General features: G+C 32.9%; 3 protein-coding genes across 5 annotated transcripts; 1 reads left to right on the top strand and 2 right to left on the bottom strand.

Annotated features, from left to right (window-relative positions):
* The first annotated feature begins 5,907 nt into the window (after window positions 1–5,907).
* On the top strand, window positions 5,908–8,657 carry LOC130826780 (uncharacterized). The gene is made up of 6 exons (XM_057692365.1): window positions 5,908–6,370; window positions 6,545–6,642; window positions 7,123–7,194; window positions 7,771–7,895; window positions 8,029–8,101; window positions 8,286–8,657. Exons 1-6 carry the CDS (start codon window positions 6,007–6,009, stop codon window positions 8,388–8,390), a joined length of 837 nt encoding a protein of 278 aa, XP_057548348.1. The 5' UTR covers window positions 5,908–6,006; the 3' UTR covers window positions 8,391–8,657.
* Window positions 8,606–19,851, bottom strand: LOC130826779 (uncharacterized). 2 transcript variants are annotated; one of them, XM_057692362.1, is made up of 17 exons: window positions 19,732–19,850; window positions 19,492–19,599; window positions 18,169–18,214; window positions 18,021–18,092; window positions 17,640–17,757; window positions 17,426–17,508; window positions 17,236–17,295; window positions 16,751–17,005; window positions 15,257–15,353; window positions 13,534–13,584; window positions 13,329–13,409; window positions 13,158–13,238; window positions 11,398–11,460; window positions 10,769–10,921; window positions 9,759–9,816; window positions 9,489–9,541; window positions 8,606–9,386 (listed from the first exon to the last, which is right to left on the bottom strand). In XM_057692362.1, the coding sequence occupies exons 2-17, from the start codon at window positions 19,559–19,561 to the stop codon at window positions 9,309–9,311; spliced, it is 1,419 nt and encodes a 472-aa protein (XP_057548345.1). In that variant the 5' UTR covers window positions 19,562–19,599; window positions 19,732–19,850; the 3' UTR covers window positions 8,606–9,308. The 2 variants fall into 2 exon arrangements, with proteins under 2 accessions (XP_057548345.1, XP_057548347.1); XM_057692364.1 differs by lacking the exon at window positions 11,398–11,460 and having other exon boundaries at window positions 19,732–19,851.
* A 429-nt stretch (window positions 19,852–20,280) lies between these two features.
* LOC130827205 (uncharacterized) lies at window positions 20,281–27,087 on the bottom strand. 2 transcript variants are annotated; one of them, XM_057692856.1, is made up of 8 exons: window positions 26,390–27,087; window positions 25,301–25,513; window positions 25,003–25,203; window positions 22,439–22,546; window positions 22,181–22,318; window positions 21,811–22,062; window positions 21,077–21,397; window positions 20,281–20,996 (listed from the first exon to the last, which is right to left on the bottom strand). In XM_057692856.1, the coding sequence occupies exons 1-8, from the start codon at window positions 26,882–26,884 to the stop codon at window positions 20,832–20,834; spliced, it is 1,893 nt and encodes a 630-aa protein (XP_057548839.1). In that variant the 5' UTR covers window positions 26,885–27,087; the 3' UTR covers window positions 20,281–20,831. The 2 variants fall into 2 exon arrangements, with proteins under 2 accessions (XP_057548839.1, XP_057548841.1); XM_057692858.1 differs by having other exon boundaries at window positions 20,849–20,992; window positions 26,390–27,085.
* Window positions 27,088–27,939: the final 852 nt, after the last annotated feature.

Raw genomic sequence — 27,939 nt, 5'->3', positions numbered from 1 at the left:
CAATTGAATTTATATGGTATTTAAAATTGTAAATAAGTAATGATTAAGTATTTGATAAAAGTAAATATTAAAATATTAAATAATTATTTTATAAAATTAATGTAACTCATTTTTAATTGATTTTATAATCGAAAATAATATATATTTTTCAATTTGTATTAGAGCTCTTTAATTTTAAGTATACTTCCTCCGTTTCATTATACTTGCTACATTTGACTTTTTACGCAATCAATGTGTTATTTTGTTCATTTTATATGTTAACTTATGCACTTCTAAAAATTATAAAAAGTTTATATTATGAAAGTATACGATTAGACGATTCGAACAAGATCCCACTTGACTATATTTTTACTTACATATTAGCCACAATATACAAAATAAGCTTGAACGATAAATAGTGCCCAAAACGAAATATAGCAAGTATCTCAGAACGGAGGAAGTATGATATTATTAATTAAGCTTACAAGTGACATCAAATCAATACCTAAAAAAGCTCGATGAAAGACAATGCAATTACTCCTAATTAAAATGGATTAGTAGATTTAGTTAGTCTTAATCATTATACAAGTTCCCAATAGGAGGGGAAATATAGGGACAGATATTTGGTATATAGGCATATTTTTTAATAACAAAAATACTTACTAATTAAACATCATTAATGTTTGGTCAAAAGCCATTAAGACAAATTTGCCCATATATTATTTTGTCTAATCCCTGCCTTCTTGGACTAATCATTTTTTATGATTATATTTTTGTCATGGGATATCTTATTAAGTGTTTAGCTTTATCTATTTACTGTGTAGTTTATTGCGCGATAATTAATAATTAATTTGATAAATAATTAAATATCCTTTTGACAGGTAATTGGTAAATAAAAATACATGTAGTTTTATGTCATTAATTTTATTTTAGGTGGGTAGTTTACCTGTTAACTTATCAAAGTTTTTCTTTCCCATTGATGCTACAAGTAGTGTGAACTCTTAATCTATATATCAATTTATAATTATAGATTAATAAATAGTTCAATGCCTCCAAAATCACTACTTTTACCTTATTAAAATCCCAAGAGAACTAACCCAAAAATAAAAAACGTTTTCATAAAACTAAATTTAGTTTGTTAAAAAATATGTAACTTTGTACGGGCAACAAGGGAACTAACCCCAAAATATTTGGTTAACTACACTAATTGGTGGTAATAGAATAATTTATAGTGTAAATTTTCAAGATATGTCATATCATTCCCATGGGAATAAAAATTTGATCACAAAAAAGTTTTTTTTTCATAATTTTCCATTACCATCTAACACCACGTGTTTCAATGGTAATGTATTGGATTGAATTTTGTGAAAGAGATAAAATAAAAGTTAAAGGAGAATATGCATGACCATAAAATTTATCAAGAGTTATTCCTATCAAAATAACATTAACTTTTTATTACTATTTTCACTATTTAATACTAATTATCAAACAGACCAAAAATATTATCCAAACTAGAATTTCTTAAGCCTTCAAAAGATATAAAAAATAAAAAAATCAACGCTATGTAATGAAACTGGATAAAAATGAGATCGCCCGGTAAGCCACACAACCCGCCCGAAAAGGGAACTTGGAAGTCACTACCTATCCTCGAAGCAACATCACAATTGGCTTGTTTAACGAGCTTAAAACATGTTAATCTTGAAGGTAAATTAGCAGAGGCAAACTTGAAAAAATTTTATTTTATCCAAATTTTACGGAGAAAAATTTATTTTGAAAAGATAATAATAAGCCGTAAACCTACTAAGTTCTAAGGCAGATGAGCTGCTCCTGACAAGTAAGTGATTCGACTAGTTTATGTCTTTATTAGTGCTTTATTCTTCTTGATAACAAATACGTAACATTTTAGATATCATTTTAAATACGTACTCTTTTTGTTCCTCTTTGATGTTTTTATTTGTTTTTTGCACAATTTTTAACGTATAATTCGAAAATCGATATTGATCAATGCATTTTATAAAAAATTATGAAATGTATATTATAAAGTAGTTAAAATTCTATACATTATATTTAGACAAATATAACAAGATCTCATATTAATATATTTTAACTTATAGATAATCTTCATGAAAAATCATGTATAAGTTTCTTTCTCAAATAGAATATTCCTTACGAAAACATCAAATAAAAACGAAAAAAGATAAATATTTTTATTTGTGTAAATGAAATAATAAGGTAGCACAACAAAACAAGAAACAAATCCTCAATCCAATATAATCGAAATCCTTTGTTGAATTGTAAAGTAACAAATTACACCAAATAACATGAGTGAATCAATTATGAGGTACTTAGTTCATCTCATATGTCATAGTTTTCTTCTTAGGTGGAAGATTTCATTAAAGCAACCAATTATGAAGTGATGATTAAATCTTCCTTTTGGTGTATTTCTTCTATTCCAAATATATATTCTTTTTTCCATAAGCAAATTAAAAAGCTAGCAATTAGTGCATAAAAATTTGTAATTGGTGCAAATATAATCTCCCACAAATAATGATTTTAGTGTACAATAAACACATGCCCTTTTTTTATACAGTGTTAAATAATCCACTTAAAATAATAAAGGATAAGTAAATGAGATTTAAACCTGTATTTTTTATAACGCTGATTTCTAAAACTATGTCAAGGAATCAAATGTTTAAACTTATAATTATGGCTCCAATAATTTTTAGTATACTCTATTAGGTAGTTTATGATAATAAAATAATTTAATCTTTTAATAGTAGAAAAAGAAAAAGGTTACTTTATTTACACTTAAATACCAACAATAAGATTGAAAAAGAATAGTGAAAAAAAGGTGAGCCACTTAACCATGTGAAGTTTGTAGTTTCTTGGAAATCAATATCCAGCTAATTAAAGTAACAATTACCAAATAATTACATGAAGTGCAACATCAAAAATTAAAATACATATTAAATCATATATTATTACATTAATACTCGTTTCAATTCCGAATAATTGTTCTATTTGTCTTAATTTAAATTTTATTAATATTAATTTTTAATATTAAAGATTAAAAATATGAAGTATTGGATAGATAAAAAAAACAAATATAATAAATTATTCTGAATTATAGGGAGTATAATTTTACAATATATTTTGGATTAAATAATTTAACTTTGGGCTTGCCCCCATTAAGGATTCCTTAATTAACTAATGCAAGAAAATCTTGCTTAGTGGCTCTTCTGGTAGGATTTGCTGTCCCACTTAAGTATGTCATTAGAAATTGATGTAAACTAATTAAGTGTACTAACTACTAAGATTGGATGTATCTTATACTTGTAATGTATCAATAATTATGTAGTGGCTGGCAATGGTATTGTACTTGGTAATTGGTGCATTTTTGGTTTTGAAATTTTAGAAAAAATATAATCAAGTAGGATCTTTTTTGAATCGATTAATTGAATATTTTCATGATATTACTTTTAATAATTTTTATTTATGTATAAATTAATATCTAAATAATTAAAATAACGCATTAAGTTGCATAAAAAGTCAAATATAATAAGTATTATGAAACAAAGAAAGTATATAGTGTTCAAGTATGAAACGTGGTCAGTTAGGACTTGGGGGCTTAGATCATATAATTCATTAACAATTACTCCCTCCGTACTTATCAGTTTGCCAGTATTTCTACTTTAGCTTGTCTTTTATATGGTGCAACACATCTATTTTGGCTAATGCTTCTATTGCTTTCTTAATTCTTATTCACACATTTTCTCATTTAATTTATCTCATTTTACTATATATAACTTACAACGGTTAAAACCTATTATAATTTACATTTTGATTTAGTCCATAGTTTTTATTATTCAAATGAAATCTATCTAGTATATATATCCAACTTACTATAACCTAGTATAAGTAAAATTTTCTTTCATTTTCTCTCATGGTGATATCATCTCTGTTAGGCTGACTCATATATATTTAGCGTTTTATAGTGATTATTACAATTTTAAAGTGACCAAATAAAAAAATAGGCTAATTATATGGCTTATCTTATAGTGAGACGGTCTCATACAAAACGAGCTGAATCAGTAAAGCACTAACCTTTACTATAGATGATAAAAGGACCGATAACTTGACAGATTATTTGACCGTACAAGTGCAACGATACTAGCCCACTAAGAAATATGGGCCTTAACCTTCAATGTTTGGTTCAAACAAGCCCACTAAAAAATGCAACAACTCACAAAGTATCAATTAGAATTTCACAAATTGTCCAATGACACCACCATATATGACTCCGACTCAATTCATTAAATGATTAGGGTTATTCTTGTGAGAGATCGTTTCTCGGTGAGACAAATACAAAATAAGAAGTTCATATACCAAAAAATTGTATTAATTGGACTTTTTAATATATGTACGAGGTGTATCTCACAATGTGACCGTCACATACAAAAATTTGTGAAAAATTATTTTTTTCGACCAACTTTAAGTCTTGAAAAACTCTTTCCACAACAAAAATTATTTTTTTCTACCAACTTCAAGTCTTGAAAAACTCTTTCCACAACCTAAAATATCTATTTTAAGGCTTAAATATTTTATTCTCTGCGGCTTAAGTTTATTTTTTTAACTAACTATTTCAATCGTTAAAATGTTTATTTTAAGGTTAAAAAAATCACTTATTTTAAACTTGTGAATAATATAAAACTTTAATCTTACTTATAACAATATATTATAAATAATTTAAAAATGGAATAAATAGATACAATATAAGAACGGATAATATTAATAAATAAGTAAGAACAATTCTTATATTTAACTAAATATATATGGTAATATAAAGAAATGCATTAAAGTAGGGTAGGTATAGGGTTGAGGTGTAAAAAACCTCACTATAAAAGAAATGTATCATTTAAACTAGGATGATCCAAAAATGACTATGTATCAATTAATTTGGAAGGAAAGGAAAAGTTTTTTTGTGTGTGCTTTTATGCACCATTACCTTTAAACAATTATATATTTTGTTTTTTAATTGATTATTGAGTGTGCCTTGAACAAAGTAGCGTGTAGCAACAAATATCAGAAGACTAAGATGTAGTGTGCTCGAACAAGCACATGCAGTCAGAGACCCTGATACATTTTTGAATTTTTCTACTATACGTCTTCTCACTATCAAAAGGTCCAAGATCCTTTCCCTTCATCCTTAATCTTCTAACAAAACTCATAAAGTCATTGCATAATAAAGATAGAGTCGAAAAGGCTCAGGAAACAAATTCAACTAGTCGAAGTTATCGAGGCGTCGACCACACCCCTCTTCACAATTTTTGAAATTTTCTGTTTTATGATAATCGTAACAAGAAACTTCGATGAATTTGAACCCCACAAACTATAATCTCGTCTATTAACACCTTCACCTTAAATTTTGACTAAATTTACTACTAAATTAAACTTAATTTAAATTATTTATTTTTAAACATTTTGAATGCTACTTTTAAGTTACATTCTTTGTATAAGCATTAAATATTCAAGAAAAAAATTTTAAAATTGAGATTTGAGATAGTAAGTCGAGAATGGTCCAATTTAAAAAACAACAAATAAAGAATTATATTGTCTTTATGCTTAAGAGATTGGCACACTTTCCTCTTTAATTGATTCTTTTACTTTGTTATGGCATTTTTTTAATGGAAATATCCACGCTACTTTTTTTTACTCTCAATCTCATCTATATATTTTAACTCTCTTAATTATTTTATAATTTTTGTACAATATTACTCTGTGTCATTAAAATTGTAACAATAGGTAAATCTACGTCTGATCTTTAAGAGAAAATATTACAATCTCGATAAGACGAGCATCAAGACGGTGCCAATTTGTTAGGCACGGTGACAATACTAATGGTAGGCCAAAAAGGGCGTGTGGCGTGTCAACTTCTTTACCTTTCTTTCTTGCCTTTTGTATCTCCTGCAGTCTATTCTATCTACTGCCCAATCATTCCCATATCCAAGCTCCGATCAATCTACAACAATGGCAGCAATGGCAACAACAATGTCGAATACCTTTGCGATATTGCCACTCAAAGCTATTTCCAGTCACAATAATTTTCCATTGTTTTTTCCTACTAACTCTTGTTCTACAACTTCACTCACTAAATTCGCATTTCAATGGAACTCTACTCAACCTGCTTCCTCTGCTGCTACTATTCGAAACAAAAACAACTTCCTCTGTTCTTCTGTTGACACTTCCAATCAGTGCGTAACTGTAATTGATAACGATGACGATGATTGTAAGGATTGTGAATCTGAAGCATTGGATTTAGAGTTTGAGAACGAAATTCAACTATATTCTTTCAATCCTTTGCCTATCTTCCTCTTAGCTGCTCTTCCTGGAGGTATATATTTGTTTCTTTACTTTTGTTATGATGAGTTATGGCAGAAATCACTGTTAATTTCACAGTACTATCTTAACAAGCTCATTTTAATGGAGTATTGTCTTTTTCTTTTGAATTTTAATGGCGTAATTGAGTGAAGTCTGATAATGGTGGTGGAACTTTGATGAATTTCAGCGGATACAGTGAAGTCTGTATTTGGACCCTTTGTGGAGTTGGTTAAATCATGGAACCTTCCAGATTGGCTTGTTCATTGGGGTCATCCTGGAAATATGGTAGCTTTTTTTATCGTCTTTCTGAATTTTCTATACTCTGTATCGTGTATAGCTTATTTTATCAACACAAATTTTTGTGAGACACGGTCTTTTTGAGAGACTATCTCTAATTGGGTCGGCTTATCATGTATTTTTTAAAATATTTTAATTAGATATTAAGAATGATGTAAGTAGACATTTAAGATATTGAAAATAGACATTAAAAATACGGTAAATAAGCATTAAGTATAATATAAATAGACATTAAAAATATGGTAAGTAAAAATTACTCTTTAATGGGCTAAACTTGAGATACGTTTCTCAAGAGATAGCTGTTTTATTAATTGAAGGAATAAATCCAGTTTTTAACAAATTATTTTTACAAATAATGTTGTGAGAGATTATTAGTTATTACGATAGCTTGTATTAATTTAACTATTTAACTCATTAATGTATGTGCGATGAAATAATCTTATACAACAATTTGTGTTATTACTATAGGCAGTGGTGCTTTTCGCTATGGGTGGATATGGTACATATTTGGGCTTCCGCATTCGATTCTCAGATGATGTGGTATGCAACTCTGTTTTCCTAACTCCTTGATAGTATAATTTATTTGGTTATTGACTTTTTAATCAGCTTGTTAATTGATTTTTTGACTTTTTTTGCTTGCTGATGGGTGAAAAAAGTTATTTGGTCAATATTAATACTGACCTTTTTAAGTGATCTAAAAATAATTTTTATGCCAAAATAAAATATAGAGGTTCATTCGAGTTATTTGGTTGATTTTGCATCGGCTGTTTCAGTTCAACTCAAAATAAAGTATTGTGTCTACATTGATTTTTACATAGTTATGAATTCATTTTGAAGTTAAGTCAAAATCAGATTTAAGCACCTCAAATGGTTTCTTTAAGCTACTTTTTTATTAGTGTGATGGCGTAATTTTTATTTAATAGACAACTAAAGACTAATTAATCAGTTCAAATAGCATATATGGCTAATATAACAACCAACAACTAACAACAAACAATCAACACCCAACGGTTGGTCGAACAAACCAACTAGCCACCAACCTATTGCCAAACATTCCTTTGTTGAGTAATATATTTTTGCTTCTTGTAACATGACCAAATATTTATGTTGGCACAGGAAGAAAAGGCTAAAGCTAAAGACTTGCACCCAAAACTGCTAGGAGGCATGTTTTTCTTCTTTGCTCTTGGGGCAACTGGGGGCGTCACATCTTTGCTCACCTCTGACAGACCGATCTTCGAGAGGTATACTGATCTCCTTCTTGGTAACTCACATTTTGTGCTTTCTGAATGTCTATATTATGCAACTCAGCAATGATCAAGCAATGAAACAGCTTTCAACATGTTTGTAGCTAACTGGTTTTTCGTTTGGTTGCAGCCCTCATGCTGTTACCGGCTTCATCGGCCTCGCTCTTTTAACCTTACAAACCATCTTACCTTCTTTATTTGAGGTAAACTCTTGAAGCTCAACTCTAACATGTTAGTTTCCGTTCTGTATAATTTAGTATAAGCAACTACAAACGGATCAAACAACATGCAATTATTCTGTCATAATTAACGAGTGCACACATAACTAAACCGAAAGATTGCCTATCAACATGTGTTTTAAAAGCTCTATTTGAACATTTTGGACAGGGGAATCCTGGGCTGAGGAATGTTCATGGCATCTTAGGCAGTGGAATCATGACGCTCTTCCTTGTTCATGCCGCCTTAGGACTCCAACTCGGGTTGAGTTACTAGTGAATTATGATCCCAATCTCCGGAATCAACTGTTCATTCATACGCAAATCTCCATTTTTTCTTCAATCTTGAACCTTGAGCTCAACTAGAAAACACTATAGCACGCACTGTTAGAAGAGAATACTTCAAAAGTCCACATAAGTATACTCATGTTCCTCTGGAAGAAATAACAATTTTCTCCCAAGAAAATTATATATATATCTGAAACATATTCCGGTAAAACAAAATGTCATTCATTTTATAATTGCAACATTCAAATTTTAAGTACCTTAGAATTTTACTACACAATTAAGTATTTTACAATTTACATAGCAACTCCGTAACCATATCACCAATTAACTACATTAGCAAAAATAGCTTCGATTAGATTCAATTGCTTTAACTTGAGGTTGATTACTAAACATGCCATTAGCCAACTGTAAATCCCGTCTAAACTAAGTTTTGAAAAGTCTGATGTATACAACCGAACTCTTGTAATAACCAAGGTGTTATTTTCTCTGATTGACCCATAACTGCAAAAATCATATGCAAATTCAAATAATAAGCGCAAACGATATAATGAACCATTTTACTGTGGCTCATCATAGTCTGAAGCCAATGAATTATATATCTTTGACTCCATCGAGAATGGACCAAAGGGGAGCCAATGAATAAACCTTAACAAATTAGGAAGCTACTTTCTATAGGTTCCTTTACTCTCTTGAGTTGAATTTTATGTCAGCAATCCCCTTCCATCCCCTACGTTTATCTCTTTTGTTCACTTCAATTCGAGGATTTTGCGTCCAAAATTGATAAGATTCAGTAATAATTTCCAGCATCGATAACAATCGCTTCACCGCGTTCAATCGTTGGGAGATGACATGAAGTTGAATTTGAGATTCTCCCAGCTATTTAACAGATGAATTTTATTCCACGACTCTAAATGGTTACAGAAAACGTCCCCGGATTAAACTTCTTCACGAGGGCTTCCGTAGCCAACTGCACTTTCCCTTGGTCCTAAAATACAAGAAAAACTTGTAAACGGCAAATGAATTCTCTTCAATCTAAGGCTTCCACTAAAGTCTCAAAATCGTTTTCTTTCTTTCTTTCTTATCGTACCTTTCCTTCCAGAGTGATCACAAGAGGCCCACGCCTGGATTTCCGATAGGAACCTTTGGACAGACGATGAATCATGGTTAGAAATTAGAAAGCAACCATTTCGCAAAACTTGAAATTTCATTTCATCAAAACTTGTTCTCAAGTGATTATTTTGACTGATCAAAACTGATTACTATAAAGACCAACTTAAACGTTCGTTTTAGTTGTAGTAGTTAACTTTGCACATTTGAAGAGCACAATTCACAAACCGATAGTCCAACCAAGCCTTACCAATATACAGATCGGGGAAGTCAATATGCAGTGCTGACAACGGTTGAGCCACTTCTACCTGCATAAGTATTAACAAAATGAATCAGGTGAGTAGGCGGGTAGGCAGGTAGGAAGGCATGTATCTACATGAGCTATGACAGGCAACTGAATCCAATTAGATTATAAAGATATACAATGCCGATTGTAAATCATAGACATCTATGTTACTCATCATAAAGTGCTGGTCTGGTGAGAAGGGAAAACCGAGCTTTGTTTTAACGATTAATCCAAGTATTCATATCAAACAAGGACTTGGTATGCAATTGATACATGTCTGCTCAAGTAGTAAATTAATGTTCAATAAGACTAGTTAACATACATAACATTAGAAAATTAAATACATCTCACATATACACACTTAAAAAATTTGGAAAATTTCCAAGGAACTACCTTTCACAACAAAATTATTTCAAAAAAACACCTTATACAACCAAATATGTTTCAAAAAACAACCATTTGACACAATCTGTTTAGATCAACCATTAACCAATGATTTGACCAAACACGTGTTGGTCATGTGAGCTCAAAGAAATCCCATTCCCTCCATTCCCCGTTTATTTACCCTCCATTTTTTTTCTTTCCATGTCATCTTCTTTTTCAATCCTAAGGTAAAGACAGATATGAAGATGATGTTGTAAGATGTGAAATTAATTTGGGAATCTCCATTTTATTTTTGTAAGGTATAAAACATGCCCCAAAAAGAACCCTCCTTCAATGGCGTTTGAGAAGACTAGCAGACTCAATTCCAAGTTTCCACACGTGAAAATGTTAACTCCCCTTACTTTCTCCTAGGAGGCCATTGGGATGTATTGGAATAATACCTCGACACACTTTGCTAAAGCTTCATTTAAACTGGATACTGACCGGCAAGATAAATTTGGCTGTTGTTAGTTTATGTGCAAGGAGTTGATTGTAGCAAGCAAAGACAAGTCTAGTTTTAAGAGGCAGCACAACAAGGTTTTTATACGTACTTCAGTAAGATTGGTTGACAAATACTTTGAAACAAAAGGTTTCGTCAACATAAGAATCCTATTAGAAGTTGAAAGCTCAATCAAGCAATTCCATTCGTTGTTCAGCTCCATTAGATTTGTTGCCATAAATATAATAACATTCTGACACTTCATCTGCAAAAGAAAACAAGTACAAGCTTAACCATAACCTTAACCAAACCGAGAACACAAAAAAGGCAGCCATAAGACATCCTAGCCAATAGAGTACACCAGACATGATGCAGCAAAATTAACGTTAGCTAAATTGGATTTTAGTTTTATGAACGCATGTAACCAGAAATTTGAATGTAAACATGAAAAGTTTAGTGTAGGCCTGCGTGTGCCACAATTTGTCAGATTATACATGATGTAAGAGTGCAGCTCTGAGCCAATCAAAGACATATTTAAGTTTTTCACCTAGAGTATAGCACTGTCGGTTTGCGTGTGTGTGTGCACACTCTCATATACTATATATATGTCAGATCACACATGATGAGAGACTAGAGCTATCAGCCATCACAAGCACAATAAGAGGCAAAGCAATTGGCAAGAATTTCAGAATTTACGATCCAGAACATAGGCCTCATAAAACAATGACTTCTCTGTCATACCAAAGGAACAGAAAGCTTTTCATGATGCAACAGCTCAGTGATACCCTCTGGTAGTCGAGCCATCTGAAAAGATATACAATTACACACGTGAGAAACATGCCAAAAAACATAAAGCCAGTAATACTTTCAATGTTTGAAATACACATTGTATGGTTATTTGTCTGAATAGCACTTAAACTAACTCGAGATTTCTTAATTGAGCAAAATTAGATGACTATTCAGTATATGATAGAAAACAGAACCCAGCACTGACCTAATCAAGTCCTACATAAGGAATAGCAATTAGGAGCTTCCAAGCTTTCAAGACAATTAAATCCTTGGTCAATCACCAATGCCATGTTACTTAAAGAAGTTTATTTAGCTTGTTCAATGGCATCTCGATGAGGCTAAAGATTTACATTTCTTTGGTTTCAGTTTATTATGGACCACATTGAAATGGCTTATTAAATCATGATGTTTGCTACCAAAGGCCAAAGGAAACAACCTCTTTGTTATCACTAACATGGGTAAGGTTGCATATGTCCAATTCTCCGAACCCTGCCTAGGTGAGAAACACTTACTAACATTGAGGTAATGGAATGTTTTCTTATCATCCCAAATTTGACGCAACATGATTAACTTTGGGATACTCCAATTTAGTTGCAACATAACCTTTCGAATCATATGTTTCCTCCACTTTTTCTTTAATCTTGATCCGACACCTACCCACTAATGTTTTTATCACTACTTTTTCACACCCCTTCACTCTAATACAAAAAACCATATGTTGCACGGACATTGAGGAGTGAAACCTAGTTCTCTTCTCTTAATTAAAGCAAGATGTTTTTATCCACCACTATATTTGAACCCAAGAATTGACCACAGGAGCTGTAGGTCCTCTTCCTGTCTCAAAAAATGATAGTGGATTTACAGTCAGACCACAAGCAGCTTCTAGTGAGCAATAACCCAAAGCAAAACAGACCTAATAAGCCCTCTCGAACAATGATCAATTTTCAGAACATAATAACGTGATTAATAGCTGATTTAAATTCATTGATATCCCATGCTAGTTATAGATTGAGTCTAGGAACCCCACCATAGTCCCTTTATCATTGGGTCCAAAAAAATAATTTTTGAGTTGTTTAGGATAAATTTTGCACATACGTTAAAACTTTAAACGTTCAAAACTGGCTCAAGATACTGCACTACTGAGAAAAGAAAGAAGACAAGCCAAGGTGGAAAATGTTCATGTCACAAACACTACATTTAGTAAACCCTTGAAGTGCAGCTAACTATGAAAATACAGAAACAATGACGATACAATTGATGTAGCATAAAGTTATATAATTCTCAAATTTTATCATCTTTCCATGACCCCATAATAAGGGGATTAGGCTTTGGGCCTTTGGCATTGTTGTTTCTATAGTTGTAGCTTTTGGTATTCATAGGCAGTTAAAAAACAGAAGATACGTGACACCAACACCAAAGGACCTTCCTATCTAAGCTAGCTAATGACTAAATCATGATCAATGGGATTGAGAAATATATCAGCATGACATAAACTTTTGCCTGAACAAAACTATCATTTATCAATTGGTGCTCTTTAAGATGAAAGCTTTAAGACTTCTAATTCTTCCAAGACAACAGACGAGTGCTACTTGATGTAAGAGAATGTGTTTTGTGATTCACAGCCTAGTTTTGTTACATTACCATTCAATCACGTTTTAGGTGGCAATTTGCATGGTATATAGATAGCTAGAGAGAGAGACATTATATTCAACCTCATTTCTATCACCAGTGTAGTGATACCCCAGTAACCCGACTATGTTTGTAAGGTATTCTTCAAACTCTTCATCAGGAGCCTAAATTGAAGAAAAAAGCTCTTAAGTTTGGTATATGACAAATAAGCTGCTAGTTAGCAAGAGGATGAATCAAATGGGGAAAAAACAAACCAGACGGACACCAAAAGCTTTTGCAATGCCAGCAAGAGTAGCATCTGAATGCAAAGGACCAATTCCACCATATACAAAAACCTGGAATAAAAATTCAATTTCATCAATTATGAAATACAAGGCTCACAAAAGGGAAGAGTCGATCCAAATGCCATTTTGGTACTCCCACCCAACACTTATAGTTTTCAAGATCAATAATTGTTACCATGTGATTTATAGATTTTTGTCGTTCAACAATGTCTGCAATAGAATCTATCTGCATTTCAAAAAAAAGCAAGATCATACAATGTTAGCAACAATTTTGTTCATAATATAACCAGCAGTTTACATTAGAACTAAATAGCATCTATTCAATAAACCATATAGTTGCAGCTTAATAAAGTACATTTATCAGAAACTCTCTTCATACAGAACAGTACACAAACTAACTCAATTCCTAGAAATACCGTCGACAGAAAAAACTTGAAAGAATTGGTCACTTGAGTCATTATGAAGTTAGAAAGGTTACATTGACCCATAGAAAATTACATGATAAGATAGCTTGAATAAACTTTGTTAAATTTGTACGTAAATATCATTCTATCAGTAAAATACTAACAATGACCATTGTTAAAGTATTTACTACTAAAATACAAGGTCTATGATTTAAAAAGTGTAATTACACTAGGTGAGTTCTTTAACAGTGATATTTGGAAATCATTTTTCTAAGTTTTACTATCCGGTTACATATTTTACAAATGAGCTATCATTGCAGAATCGACCTTATCAAATAAATAGTCAACGGTAAATTACAATTTTTTTTAATAATAATCCTTTTTTAGTCCTTACATAATTCCAAATGTAACCAAAACGCTTTCTTCACCTCTAACAGCAAATCCTATGTTAGCTTGTCATAAGCATTGTCCAAGTTAGTAAGTATCGTGTATCTTCTTTGACCAGCAAGACCAATTATGTGAACTAAAAAACAAAAAATAACTAGTTCTTCACAAAAAAATTTCTTCACCATATTACATTATGTAGACCAGGCTAACAAAACTCGAGTTAACAATTACATTAAATTAACCGTTACAAAAACTTGTTATTGAGTGAAACTATCAGTAGAACATAGTACAAAACTTTATCAGAAAGCCTGCAATCATCAAGGATATACAATTATAGATCCACCCCCTCCAACATAAAAAGGTTTTCTCCCAAAATCATGAGTTGCTGCATTACAGAATAGCTTCCTTGTGGATTGTCTTGGCATGAAGCCAAATTGTTTTTCGAAATGCTCATGCATTTTGTAGGAAGTGTACTATCAACTTCTCCCATAACGTTATGGTGTTGCTCATAAGCGTATTTCTGTTGCAGTTTAAACGGTCTCACTTATAGAATAATAAAACCACTAAATGGTAAAACAAAAAACTGGACTCGGTGAAATCCAACCCAAGCATTTTCAACTTCCCAAAAACGCAGTTAAAAACATATAGGGATTTTCAATAATTGGGAAATGGATGTCGGCTTTTTGGTTGGCTTTTGTCTTTTAGCTTTTTGGTTGGTCCAAAAAAAAATGTGTTTGGTAAATGGTTTTTTAGTCAGCTGTTAAGCCAAAAGGAAAAAGCTATAACTTGGTTGGCTTTTTTCATTGGCTTTTACTTGTAAGCTTATTTTTTTCTAATAAATAGCCCACAGTCAATACCAAATTTTACCAAACATCTCCTTAAACAGCTAACTTATCCAACTAGCTTATAAGCAAAGAAAAACAAAGGTAACACTTCAAGCCAACAACCAAGGCCATTTGCCAAACGGGTACCGTCTCCTCCCACCAAAAACCCCCAAATCCAAAAAGGATTGTCTAACTCCTTAAGTATCTTTGTAGTCACCATATCCTAACGAATTATCTAGGCTATTGCACCTTTAATACTAAATACAAGAAACCAATTACTTACATTATTTCTGAGGATATCAAATTGAGTCACTGCCCAGCCAATTGAATGCAACTTTCGGCATAATGATGGACCTATGAGATCCTCAACACTTCCACACCTACACTATCATTTCATAGATATCAAAATCTAAAAACAATTATTGAATCAACAACATTCAATTACCCCAATGTCATTAAGTGGCTCCCATCAAGGGTGGGGTTTGGAAGAGTTAAATGCACGCAGCCTTACCCTTGTTAGTAATAAAACTAACAAAGAGGTTGTTTCCAATTGACCCTTGATAGATAACATTGTGTGCAGCTTCACATAAATACAGAGTACTCATAATTTGATGAGCCATAATATAGTCCATTATAACCCGAAACCAAAGAATTATAAATCTTTGGCTCCATCTAAATAAGGGACACAAAAACAAATTAGTATAAATTAAAAACACATGCTAAAAGAAAAGCTTACATGCAAGTACATGCAAGCGATATCAATTGACAAACAAACCACTCCAAATACGAATAACAACTTGACTGAGGCGCAAATGAACTCTTTATTACTTGCCTAGTTTTAGTCATTACTTACATACTCACACTACTTGTACACAACTAATCGGAAACTAGCAAAGGCCCAAATCATGGATAAGAATATTCGACTGTGTTACACGGTTATGCATTACCATGTTACTCAAGATACATCAACATAAATAAAATCAAATCTCCAAAACTTACCAGTTGCAGTATTTCGTAGTACTCGAATCACTCTTTTATCTTGATCAAGTGATTATTGAAATGGATTATCCTCAATTGTTATTGTTACTAATTGCAAATGAAGTACTCCAACAAAATATTTTGTTATCGATCATTTCTGACCCTCCTATATCCTAACTATTCATGATTTATCAACTAGATTTACAAGGTGAGATGAAGTGAATATTCATTTTTAGCAACCACCCATGTAACATGACCATGTCCCGCAATTCCTCATCCATTAAAGCACAAAAATAAAATTTAAAAAAAAATAAAAGGTGTGTATAAGAAGATCCCAAATAAAAAATCAACAAAGGACAAATAGCAGAAAATACTTTCGAAAGAGAAATACTTGGTAGCCTTATGTCATATACATTTTAAGTTTAACTTTGTAATTTGGTTCACTAATTTAAAATAAAGGCAATAAACACCCTTGTTTCCTCGGTAGTAATTTGTTTGACTGATTTAAAATCTCTTACCCTATTTGTTTATCTAGAATTCCGCCAAGAATCTCTACATCAAGTCACAGTGAAAAGCTGGGACTTAAGTATTCCCCCAAATTCCTATAGCATCCATTGACCACCCTTCACTATCATTGACCCACTCAAAACTGCCACCATCAATACCAGAGACCCACTCACAGCTACCACCATCACCACCAGTAACCAACCCACAATAGTCACATACTCAAATCCTAAAAGTAAGCAAGCAACAGTGGTTATACAACATTTTTTTCAAAAAAAGAAAAGGGGGAACTTACAGAATCTCATCGCCGACACCAATGACTGAAGCTGTAGGAATACAAGAATGAGGTGCTTCAACATCAGTTGTTCCATTGCTTAAAGATATGTTACTGTGAGACCCATGTGTAGATTTCCTTGCTCTCCCAGCTCTTTCTAATCTTCCGTCTGCAAGCATGTGCGCTGGCCTATATTCCATTTTACTACTGGAGGAATCACTAATACACAGAAACTTATTTGGAACTGTATCATATATACTTCCTATAGAGGTATATCTGTAAATTGAGATTGAAATGGAAGTGAGTAAGAAAAATTTGAGTTAGTTAGATTCTTAAAGCGTATAATGTATAGTGAATATAGGATAGACATTGATATATTAAAAATATTTAATTATAAAAATTCAAATTGTTGATCATCCTAATGTGACAGAACCATAAACACAATAGATATTGACAAGTAACATCAATTAATTTACACAAAGTTCACTACAGAAAGCAAATATTACCCTTGATCATATAGGCTGCAGTAAGGTACCTTTGAAGTCAATAGGAATGCCCATACATCTCTGTAAAAGAACATTAGAATATCATAAGTACACAGAATAATATGACACTCCAAGCATAATAAAGTTATTAATAAAATGACAACAAGAATATAGAAATATATTCTTAATAAAAAGTATAATATATTCCAACCTATAAGACCAATCTAAGATAGGATTCACTCTCATGAATGGCGGCCATCCACAAGAACTAGGAGAGAATTGCTCTTGGCCAACCTGCAACATAGTTTAGCATTGCAGATTTCAAATGTTCAATGGAATCCTTGCATTAGATAGAAATGCCAATAAACCAAGAATCATAATATAAATGTAGTTAAATAGAACACAGAAAGGGATTTATGTCATACTGCTGTAGGATCGCCCGTACGGACGCCTAAAAAAATGGCTCTTATAGGCTTAGCCTTCAGTAAATATTCCAGCCCAGATTTAAAATCCTCACAAATGATGTCCAATTGCAGTTTATAGCTGTTCAGAGAGTCAATGAAGCTACTAAGATTATTTACAAATATAACATGCTTTAGTTTTATATTTATCCGCCCAACAAGCAGATAGGAAATCTAGAGTTATAATGTAAAATTCAAAAATATATTAAGCCAAAAAGAATAACTAAGAAAATGAAACTTTTCTTATGCAGCAGCTGTTTCATATGTGAATGAATTTATTTCGGGAAAAGCACTTGGGCTCTCAAAATATATTGTCCTTATTGCAAATTTGCATTGATCACGTACAATTCCTTCATTAGTGTTTTCTTGTTCCTCTTTGTGCAGATAATATCCAGCTCTAAGCAGATGCAATAAAACCTGCAATTTAATGTAGTATTAAAACCACTGAAGAGAATGGGTGTAATAAGTGTTATTTCAAATTGTGAGAACTTACAGTTGAATCCTTCCCTCCATTGAAGCTAAAAGCCACCTCTTCAACGCTGCCACGGAGATGAAAATAAACTAAGATCATCCAAAGAATAGAAGTGTAACAAAAAGTAAGCATAATCAAGATAGAAATATTAAAATAAAGCAAGCATAATTGCAATTTAAAGGGTGAGAAAATCCCTTAAAAGAACACCTATAAATATGTCCACCAATGTAAATCTTAGCACCTCTTGCATCGAAACAATGCAACTAACTAATTACAACTTCCAATAGTACTACTTAATATCAAAATGGAAAAACTTCAAGAAGACACATCACATATTCACATGTCAATATTTAGAGAGGAAATTAGGTGTGGTAGCAACTACAACCTTTACAAATTATTTCCTTGAAATCATATGACAGGGTCAAGCTAAAGATTGATTGAGATTACAATTCCAGACACCTTTTGTCTCTGACCTAAAAGAGTGTAAACTTGAAACTCGCCCTTAACTTAAGGTTATGCCATCTAAACAAAGTGCTGCTAAATGTAAATGGAAGGATTATATCAACGTTTATTAATGAAAAATCATAAATCAAACGGCTGAATATGAAAAACTAGGTGCTATCATATAGCTTTGTATTGGCTAAAGTCAAGATAAACTGATTTGTGAAAAATCAGCTGGAGAAGTCTTGTTAATATAAATTGCATATTCTTTCACACTCAACTCCGTTAAAGCCCGCCAACTAGCAAAGAACTATGCATGACAGCATGAGTCTGAAAAACCAATGATCAAGCTAGTACCAAAAACTGGTTAAAGGAACATACAAAAACCATCACATTCATGGAAAAAGTTACACCATCCAAAGAAAATTAGTTCATCCATGCTTTTAAGGGTCTCCGGTCCTATATCAAGAGTAGGTGTTTGGTCTCTAATTTGTAATAAAGCAACATCAGTATCAAGCAAACCAAAAGCAATAAACTCAAATTATTATTTTTACTTATGTTTGTAGTGTCATGTTGCTTGGACTCCAGAAATCATATGTGGGTACATGTCTAATTTCCAGGCGCAGTCATTCCTACCCTTGTCCAAGTGTTTAAACGGGCACTTGTTAGGTACTGCATTAAACCAACTTGACTAACACGAGGACTCATGCAATCCTCAAAGAGGAAGAAAAAAATCCAATCAGCATAAACCAAAATGAAGCAAATCTCAATAATGTAATAAATTTATGATCTTCATCAAAGCTATTCACTTCACACAAATTCAATTTCATCCAAATTTTAAACTAATCCAAACCGAAAATCAACCACCATAACATAATCATGAAAAAAATCACAAAAAAATACTTGTAAAGAGCAAGAGTTCTCTGAATGCCATAGACTGCGTTGTTGTACTTAGTCTTGAGCCTTTGATCATTGCACTCCATAATTGCTTTATCGATTTCCATTAAATCACTGCAATTTAGCAAAAAACAAAATCAAAAATACTACAAAAAGGCTCTTGAGATTTTGAAGTGAGTTTGGCGAAATGAACTCATAGAATTTAAGAAAACACAAGATTTAAAGTTGTAATTTCAGAGGAAATACAAGAGTTAGATTTTAATGGTAGGACCAATGTAAGAATTCGCAAAAATTGCGTGCGGAATTGGAAATGCAGACAAATTGGGAATTGGGAAGCATGATATATGCCATTCATCAATTGCATTTGGATTTTTTTATCACTCTTTAGCCTTTTCCCGTTTTTATACTCAATATATTTACTCTTCCTTATTTATTTATAGAAAATTGTTAAAAATGATCAATATTCATTCACCAAAATAAATTCAACTATTATTTATTTCTTCGACGTATAACTTATAAAAAAATTTTGAAAATAATTATAAATTATATGTGGGTTTACTTTTAGTAAATATATCATATAAGTGAATTTATTTAAAAATAAATAATAAATAAGTTTATTTTCAGCAGATAAAGTAAATATTAGTTTATTATTAATAATTTACTCTTTATTTATTTTGGGTATAGGGATGAGGGATAGTTAGGGTGAGTAAAGGATAAGTGAGGAGCAACGAGAATCAACCTAAATCTAATTGGGAGAAAATAACTAAAACAAGGGTCAAGGGGGGACAGTATGAATTTAAAATCAATAGCATGTTGCTTTTCACTATATGCACAATTGATGTATTAAATGTTTTTACTTGGGCAAATTTTCACCTAACTCTTATTTTCCCATCCTACTCGGTAAAAAAATAATAATGAAAAAAAGAGCATCCAACAATTTAAAGTTTAAACACATCAATTACGTCCTAAGTTAAAAAAAAGAAATAATTCCATATAATCTAGGGAAGAAAGACGAATCCTTTACTCTAGCTTCTAAAAAGGAGTTAAACTTGCCTAAAAAATTGGCAGTTAAGCTAAAATCTCCACTTTCATTTAATACAATCATGATATGCATCAATTTTCATCTTCATCTTCAATTAAAGTATGAACTCGGGTTCTGACAATATTGTATACAAGTGTGGCACTCTTCATAATCATGACCAGAAGCAGCAACGGACACACTTTTAGTACGTCAGGATCACTTTTTGTGTTCGCGGGTTTTTGCAGATTAGTACAATAGTACAACATTCTTCGTCTTCTTTACCAGTATCTGCTAAGAACTTTGCTTCAAGTACATCACTGCATTATCACTCTTCATCTTCATTATCAGATTCTGCAAAGACAGGCTTCGGCTGGGTCTCAGCATAAGCCGGGGCAATAAACTTTGGTTCTTTTTCTGCAGCCTCGGCATACTTCAGTATGGCTTCTCTGGGATCTTCTTCCATCCATGTCTCCTTCAACATGCCACCTTGCTACACGAAAACGAGGGCAGGATTTTCAATAGAAAATGTGAAAGACTCGCATAATGTAGACTTACAGAAGTCGTGCTTACCTTGAGAAGATATTGCGTTAATAAGCTACCCGAAGATGTACCAGTTCTGCCTCCAAATCCTGGTCCTGTAACGGGGAGCTCTGGTCTGTGAGATTTTGCTGGGTCCTTGAGAATCTTTTCTCTCTGACGTTTGCGACTTGGCTGATCTCTGAACAAGGGAAGGGCATGGGGGTTGTGTATAACTGGCTTTATTTCGAAATCATCCACCGATTTCTTCCTTGGAGCACGAGCAACACAAACAAGTGCACCTCTTTCACTCATGGTTGGGTCATAGAGTATGTGCGTTCCTCCTTGGCTTTTATCTCCAACAGTGGCAAAAACCTAGTAAATAAAAAAAAATAGTTTCGTCTGTGATACTTACTGAGGAGTTTTAATAGTTCTTTTTGAAGTGGAAAATACTCCGTCTATACTATCGAATTGGTTTTAAAAACCACCATTACTTGGATGTCCAAGTTAGACATTGACATCAATGATAATAACAAACTGACAATTAGTGTGGAAAAGTGGCAAGTAGCAATAGTCGGCAGTTCGGTAAAATTTAAGTTTGACAAATTGTGATTAGTGTTGGACAGAGAAAGCAGTTAATTTCCATGGTCATTCAGTTCTTAGATCTTAAGACATCATTTTTTTATAAAAAATCTTAAGACATCCACGATCAAAAAGATTCAAGACTAGACACAAAAGGGTACAATTTGACAGGGAAACATCACATTGAACTGTGGAAGTGTAAATACCTGATTTAGTCTTGGGTGCCAAAGACACTGCACAACACTGCAAGTAGGGGAGATGCCGACTTTTGACACTAGTTCAAGTTTTTCCCGATCGTAAAAGCATAGCAACCCTCCAGTTGGGCTCTCTCTTTCTACAGAGGTACCAGTAAATATAAGCTGCTCATCAGGACTAAATGAGACATTTGTTTGAGCATAATTATTCAGTAAATCCTCGAACACCTTAAGAGGCTGCTTCATTTGACGCAAGTCCCAAACCTGACGTATTGTGAATTTTGAAAATGTATGAGGATAAGACAAATTGGACTTGCAGGCAAGAAAAGATTATAGGAAAAAAATAAAATAAAATAAAATAAAAAATAAAAAAACTAGTAACCTTTAGTGTGCCATCAAAACTTCTAGACAACAAATGGCGGCCATCACTTGAAAATCTCAATCCAGTAATATCATCTGAATGTGCTTTTTGGACATGCATATCTGGCCTACTTCCCCATCCCGGCTTGAGATTCCATATCTATAAGGCAACATACAACATTAGCAAACTGAGCAATGGAATAGAAAGCTAAGAAACAGAAAAAAACTTCAAGGATAATTAAGGATCACGGAAAGGAAACAGCAAACTATTGACAAGTACCTGAATAGATCCATCTCCTATTCCACCAGCAATGCTTTTCCCATCACGTTCCCAAGCACATGTAGTGACTGGGACTCTACCTGGTCTTGCAAGCTTTGGCTTAATGACCTATAAAATGTGAAGGATTAGTAATTGATGTTAAAGGCTTCACAGGCTACAGCACGACAAAAAATTACGGCAAAGTTCACATGAAGCAACGTAAAGAAGATATTGGTTTCTTATCACAAAGTAATGTGATGTTCGGGGATTTTCTAATTCTAGTAAAACAAAGCTGAGCAACAAGTCATGAAAAGTAGTAATAAGGTAAAGTCAGATTGGAAGATTTAAAATTACCAAGGCAGCAGAAAAGCAGTAAAAATAGAGGTATCAAGTATTTTCTCAAAGCCATTCAACAAGACCTTCATCAATTTACTTAATTGTGAAAGTTTCAACTCATGAGTAACAATTCACAGAAAAAAAAAAGAAGCAAGCACCGAGTCATGAAAAATTCACAATGTTAATTACCCCACGTCCCCAGTCCCCACATATAATTCCTCTGAACTATATTCATTTTTGGGTCATTTTTTGAAGCTTGCATGTTCTATTCTAAACTAAAGTATTAGTTGCTCACAATAACAATTATTAAAGCTTCTACTTAATTCAAAAGAAAACTTTAGTAGATATCCTTGAGGAAAATACATTCCAATATATGCTTCAGAAAATATGTGGTGGAGAAAAGACTTTCTTGCTTTTCTGGTTGAAGTATCATGAACCCCTAAAGAACAAGACCAGGCGTTCAGAGCAGACCCTTAATTGAACCCTTGAATAACACAAGAGTTCAGGGATTATGTTGGTCTCAGTCTAGGGTAGACCCTTTCATTGTATCTAGATTCAGTGCCCTATAGATCTCTGATTGAAAGCAGAGTGCAGGGAACAATTTTTTGGCTTCCATAGTATTAATGTAGAACGTCCCAAGGTAGTCCTCTATTCTATTTATCTCTTGGATAAAGCAGACTTCTCGGTCTTGTCAAATCCGTATGAAGTCTCGGAAATCTTTCAGCTTGTTCAGTTTCAAAGATGAAGAACAATTGAATGTTATTGCTCCTTAAGCAAGGTTTTAGCATAATTGTTCCATGAGTCCCTAGTTGAGGCACCTGTGACATTTTCATAAGCCTGCTTCCACAAGATTCATCGAAAGAATGTTTTCCGATTTATTGACCCAGGACTCTACTGTCGCAAAGTTTCGACAAGGATTGTCCAAGAGCTTTATTATTCCCTCTGATGTTTGAAGTGTCTTGTATCTCAGAACCTCGATCCATAACTCTCAATCACTCATAAGCTGTTACTCAAAAGGTCTATGGGGCATATTGTTCATGTATGGATCTTGGTCCTTTCCAACTTGCCACAATGGTCAATGTGGTGGATAAGATCATCTCTACCTAGGCTTTGAGTTAAACCCATAGGTCGTAGAAATAAGAACTTTATCCCTGCATACTCATGTAAGGTTGTGCAAGCATCAAAAAGGATTTGGGCTATGTATTGTTTTCCATCAAGTCTTCCTAACTCTCTCTTAGAGAGGGAAATCTTTCCCCTATAAGTAAGATCAATACATACATCCAAATGTAACACAAATTACTCCACAAAATTCATCCAAGTTATTGTATGTTTACTATCTCTTGCTCCAACAAACATTGACTTAATATCGAAGAGAGGTTTCTCGAAAGCACCATTGGTAAGTTATTTGTGTTTTGCATGTGTTGACTAGCCACTAACACTCCACCACTTTACAACAACCATTCTCATATCATCATTATCATCACCATAATATACTCGAGACTTAAAAAAAAATCTCATGTCTATAAACCTGAGACCCTTGTGTCTTGTACAAAGAGTGCCACATACACTAATACACGCACAATTTGATGCTCCATGGAGTCATTCGCATTACTTATAGTTGCACTAACTAAATCGATAAATAAAGGCATGGAAAAACATATAATAGAAACACAATACTCCACCCATCTTAAAATTTTGTTGCGACTAACAATTGATGTTGAAAATCAATCCCTTATATTTCTCAATGTGTCAAAATAACACAACGTAAACACAAGTTATTTCCAATACAACAACAAGTTTTAAATCATAGCCGTATCTAATGTTAATAGCATCAAGCTCAGAGGCAAACAATTTTTGGAAACAAGGAGAACACATGTTGGATTAAAAATAGAGCATAAGTAGGTAAAAAGGTTGATTGTTATGTCTTGCTCTGTCATGATTTCTCGGGATCGAAAGCAGGGTATCACAACACTGCTTCTGATTCATAAATATATCCCCATTAAAAATAACCAGAACAGAGCCCACATGCATAAAATATGGAACATACACAAATGAAGACACCAAATCTTTTCTTGTAGTAGAATACTATTACATTTATCAACTATCCCAGTATAACAGCATTTATCTCAGCTTACCAAAAGAGACTTCTAAAAACAGGGAAAAAAAACAATATTGTTTTGACATATGAATTCGACAATCATGTTTTGTGATTGTAGCCATAAAAAACTGTAGTAATTATAATTTGGTACCTGCTTTTGGGAATTGAAGTCATTCACATCCCATATACGAAGTGAACCATCTTCAGAGGATGTTAAAATTGTCTCCTTTTTATTTGGGTGCCATTCTCCACACGTTAAACCAGATATGTGACCCTTGGTGTTCTTAAGGTCACGGATATACATATCCCCTTTCATAAACTCACCAATAGTAAGTCCATCACGGTCATAAATCTGGCATAACAAAATATGTACTTGTCAACTATTTTAGAAAACTGGACAACATCAAAATACTTACTAAAAAACGAAAAGATGAACAAAGGAATAATACCTTAGCCTGAGCAGAGCCAGTGACACACAAAAAAAATCCAGCTGTGGGACTCCAACTCAGTGTTCGAACTTGGTGCCCTTCAAATGGTTCTAATTGTCTGAATGAAGACAGATCCCGCTTCATACCTTGGAAGTCGTACATACGAACGGTATAATCATAACTTCCAGAAAGAACTCTTGAACCAGAATGATCAACTGCTAATGCAGCAACAACCTGCCAATCATTATCAAAAATAATTCACTGCCTATTCATTAGCTATTTTAAGACTAATGCGTTCATTTACTATTTTATTGTCCATATGGTTAGAAAGAAATAAAAGAACTTTTTATGACCGATTATTGATGGAAGTAATCTGGGAGAAAATTAAATTTTTGGCTTTACTATGGGTAAGGAGCATTGTCTTTTTGAACATTGTTCTCATAATGATTTATGTAGAAGCAAATGGAGTGTTGTTCTGTAGACATTTCTAATTTGTATATAGGATCCCTCATCCCATGACTATACCTCACGGCTTCTTCACTAATAAAAAATCTTCTTTATCAAAAAAAAATTACTCAAGTTCATAAACTACTCAAGTTTTCTCAAGAAACTCAACAAAAAAGCAGAGAAAAAAGAGATTAGCTACCTCCAATTAGTTCCAATCATTGAATTCATGTAATACAATTTTGACTAGTTCTTTATTCTTGAGCTAAGAGTGTTTGCTTTATATCCATTTAAGAGTAGTTCAAATTCAACCTGAGCACTTTAGAGGAACTAGATCTTTCGGTGCCTGTGTACCCAGCAATTTCATCAAGATCAACTAAGGGCACTTCTAGCGTTATCAAGTTTGGATTCATCTATTCAAGTTAATTTTAAGTTCATCATCCCATCGAAGTTAATTTAAGTTAAAGATCGTCATTGTTTTATTGTTAAGTTCTCAAAGTTTGGATTGTAATTCAATTGTAATTTCAATTGTAATACTAGAAACCCTAACTAAAATTAAACTCATAAATGTATGAAGACCTGAAAAATCAGCTTTATAACAAATTGATATATAAAATTTTGCATAACAGAAATTAAGTGTGGAATTAATTTTTCAAAAAACACTACCTTAGTATGTCCCTTCAAAACAATTTCATTGCTCAAAGGAATCCGTGACAGAATATTTTCTTCTTCCTCCTCTTCCTCGTCCTCATCCTCATCAGAATCACTTCCCTTGAAACCTTCCGGCGGCCGTGGCGGCCCAACCTCTGGTCCATCATCATCAACTACGGAATCCAACCGCACAGGCGGCGGAGGCGGCCCAATCAACTCCCCATCATCTTCATCTTTAGACGATGGTCGAGGTGGACCCACTAAACCCTGATCAGATTCGGATTGAAGGGGTTTAGGGATAGATTTTTTGCGAACGGAATTGAGCCAATCCTTGGAGGAAGAAGAGATAGACGGGAAGGAAGCTGTGGAGTGGTTGGGTTGTTCAATGGTGGTGGATCGACGAGTAGTATTGTGAAGAGCTTCTAGTGGAGTTTGAGGTTTCGATTTTTTCCCAAAAGTCAGAGGAAATTGTGCCCTAATTCCGTCGTAAATCTCTGCCTCATCCTCCATTTTCAGGCGATATATTTTTGGCTAGGGCAGTTTTCTCTATTTTAATTTGCAGATGTTTATATGATATGAACCTACTATAATTGTCCTTTTACCGCCATTGAAGGATATAGGCAAGCTGCAAGCAATAAAAGCTTGAATGGCTAAACATGGGCACGGGCGGGTTGGCGTGAGAGCGGCACCCATTATACCCGTGTTATACATGTATGATGTATCTATATGCGAATTTAATTAAAAAACTCCTGAACTTTTCTTTTTTCCACTGTGGTATATAAGTTATTTTTTTAATCCATATAGTGATTTTAACCTTTTAATTTTGGGTTTTTCTCACTTATATCCACGTACTTTTAAAAATTCTCAGTTGTATCCAATAAATTTACTAATTCTCAATTGTACCTAATAATTAGTATTAATTTAGCAACAATAACTATTTTTTAATGACTTTAACGGTCCATTTGATGGTAAATACTAAACAACGGTAATAAAATTACTTTTTGAGTAAATTTTCGTAATATGTTATTTTCATAGCGATGTAAGTTTTATCCACAATTAAGTGTTGATAAATTTCTCATGAGAGCTGATTGCACACAAGTGCGATGAATTTTCATCCTAAAATCAATTAGTAAAAGGAGTAGTCCATTAAGTTTATATGCTTGTCTAATCCTCTCTAATTCTTCGATATGAGATCACATGTGGTTACTATTTTCCCACAAATATTTTACTGAATTTTATAAAAAAAATGTTTATTAGAGTAAGACAAATATGATCAATAGCCTTCACGTGTTTTTTTCTTGCAAATTTAGCTTAAATTTTCATTATCATTTACACGTTCTAATACCAATAATTAAACGAAACGTAAAAGTTATTAGTTCAAAAAATAAGCTTAATAACCTTTTGATGTAATAATAACAAAAGTCAGCCAAGATCAAAGTTTGAACAGCTTCAGCTACCAACATGAGTACGTGGGTATAAGTGAGAAAAACGCTACTAATTATTGGGTACAATTGAGAATTGGTAAATTTATTGGGTACAGCTGAGAATTTTTAAAAGTACGTGGG

The sequence above is a fragment of the Amaranthus tricolor genome, chromosome 11 (assembly GCF_026212465.1).
Source record: "Amaranthus tricolor cultivar Red isolate AtriRed21 chromosome 11, ASM2621246v1, whole genome shotgun sequence".
In the NCBI taxonomy this organism is placed as follows: domain Eukaryota; kingdom Viridiplantae; phylum Streptophyta; class Magnoliopsida; order Caryophyllales; family Amaranthaceae; genus Amaranthus; species Amaranthus tricolor.
The sequence above is the reverse complement of the archived record's forward strand: the minus strand, read 5'-3'. Positions and strand labels throughout refer to the sequence as shown.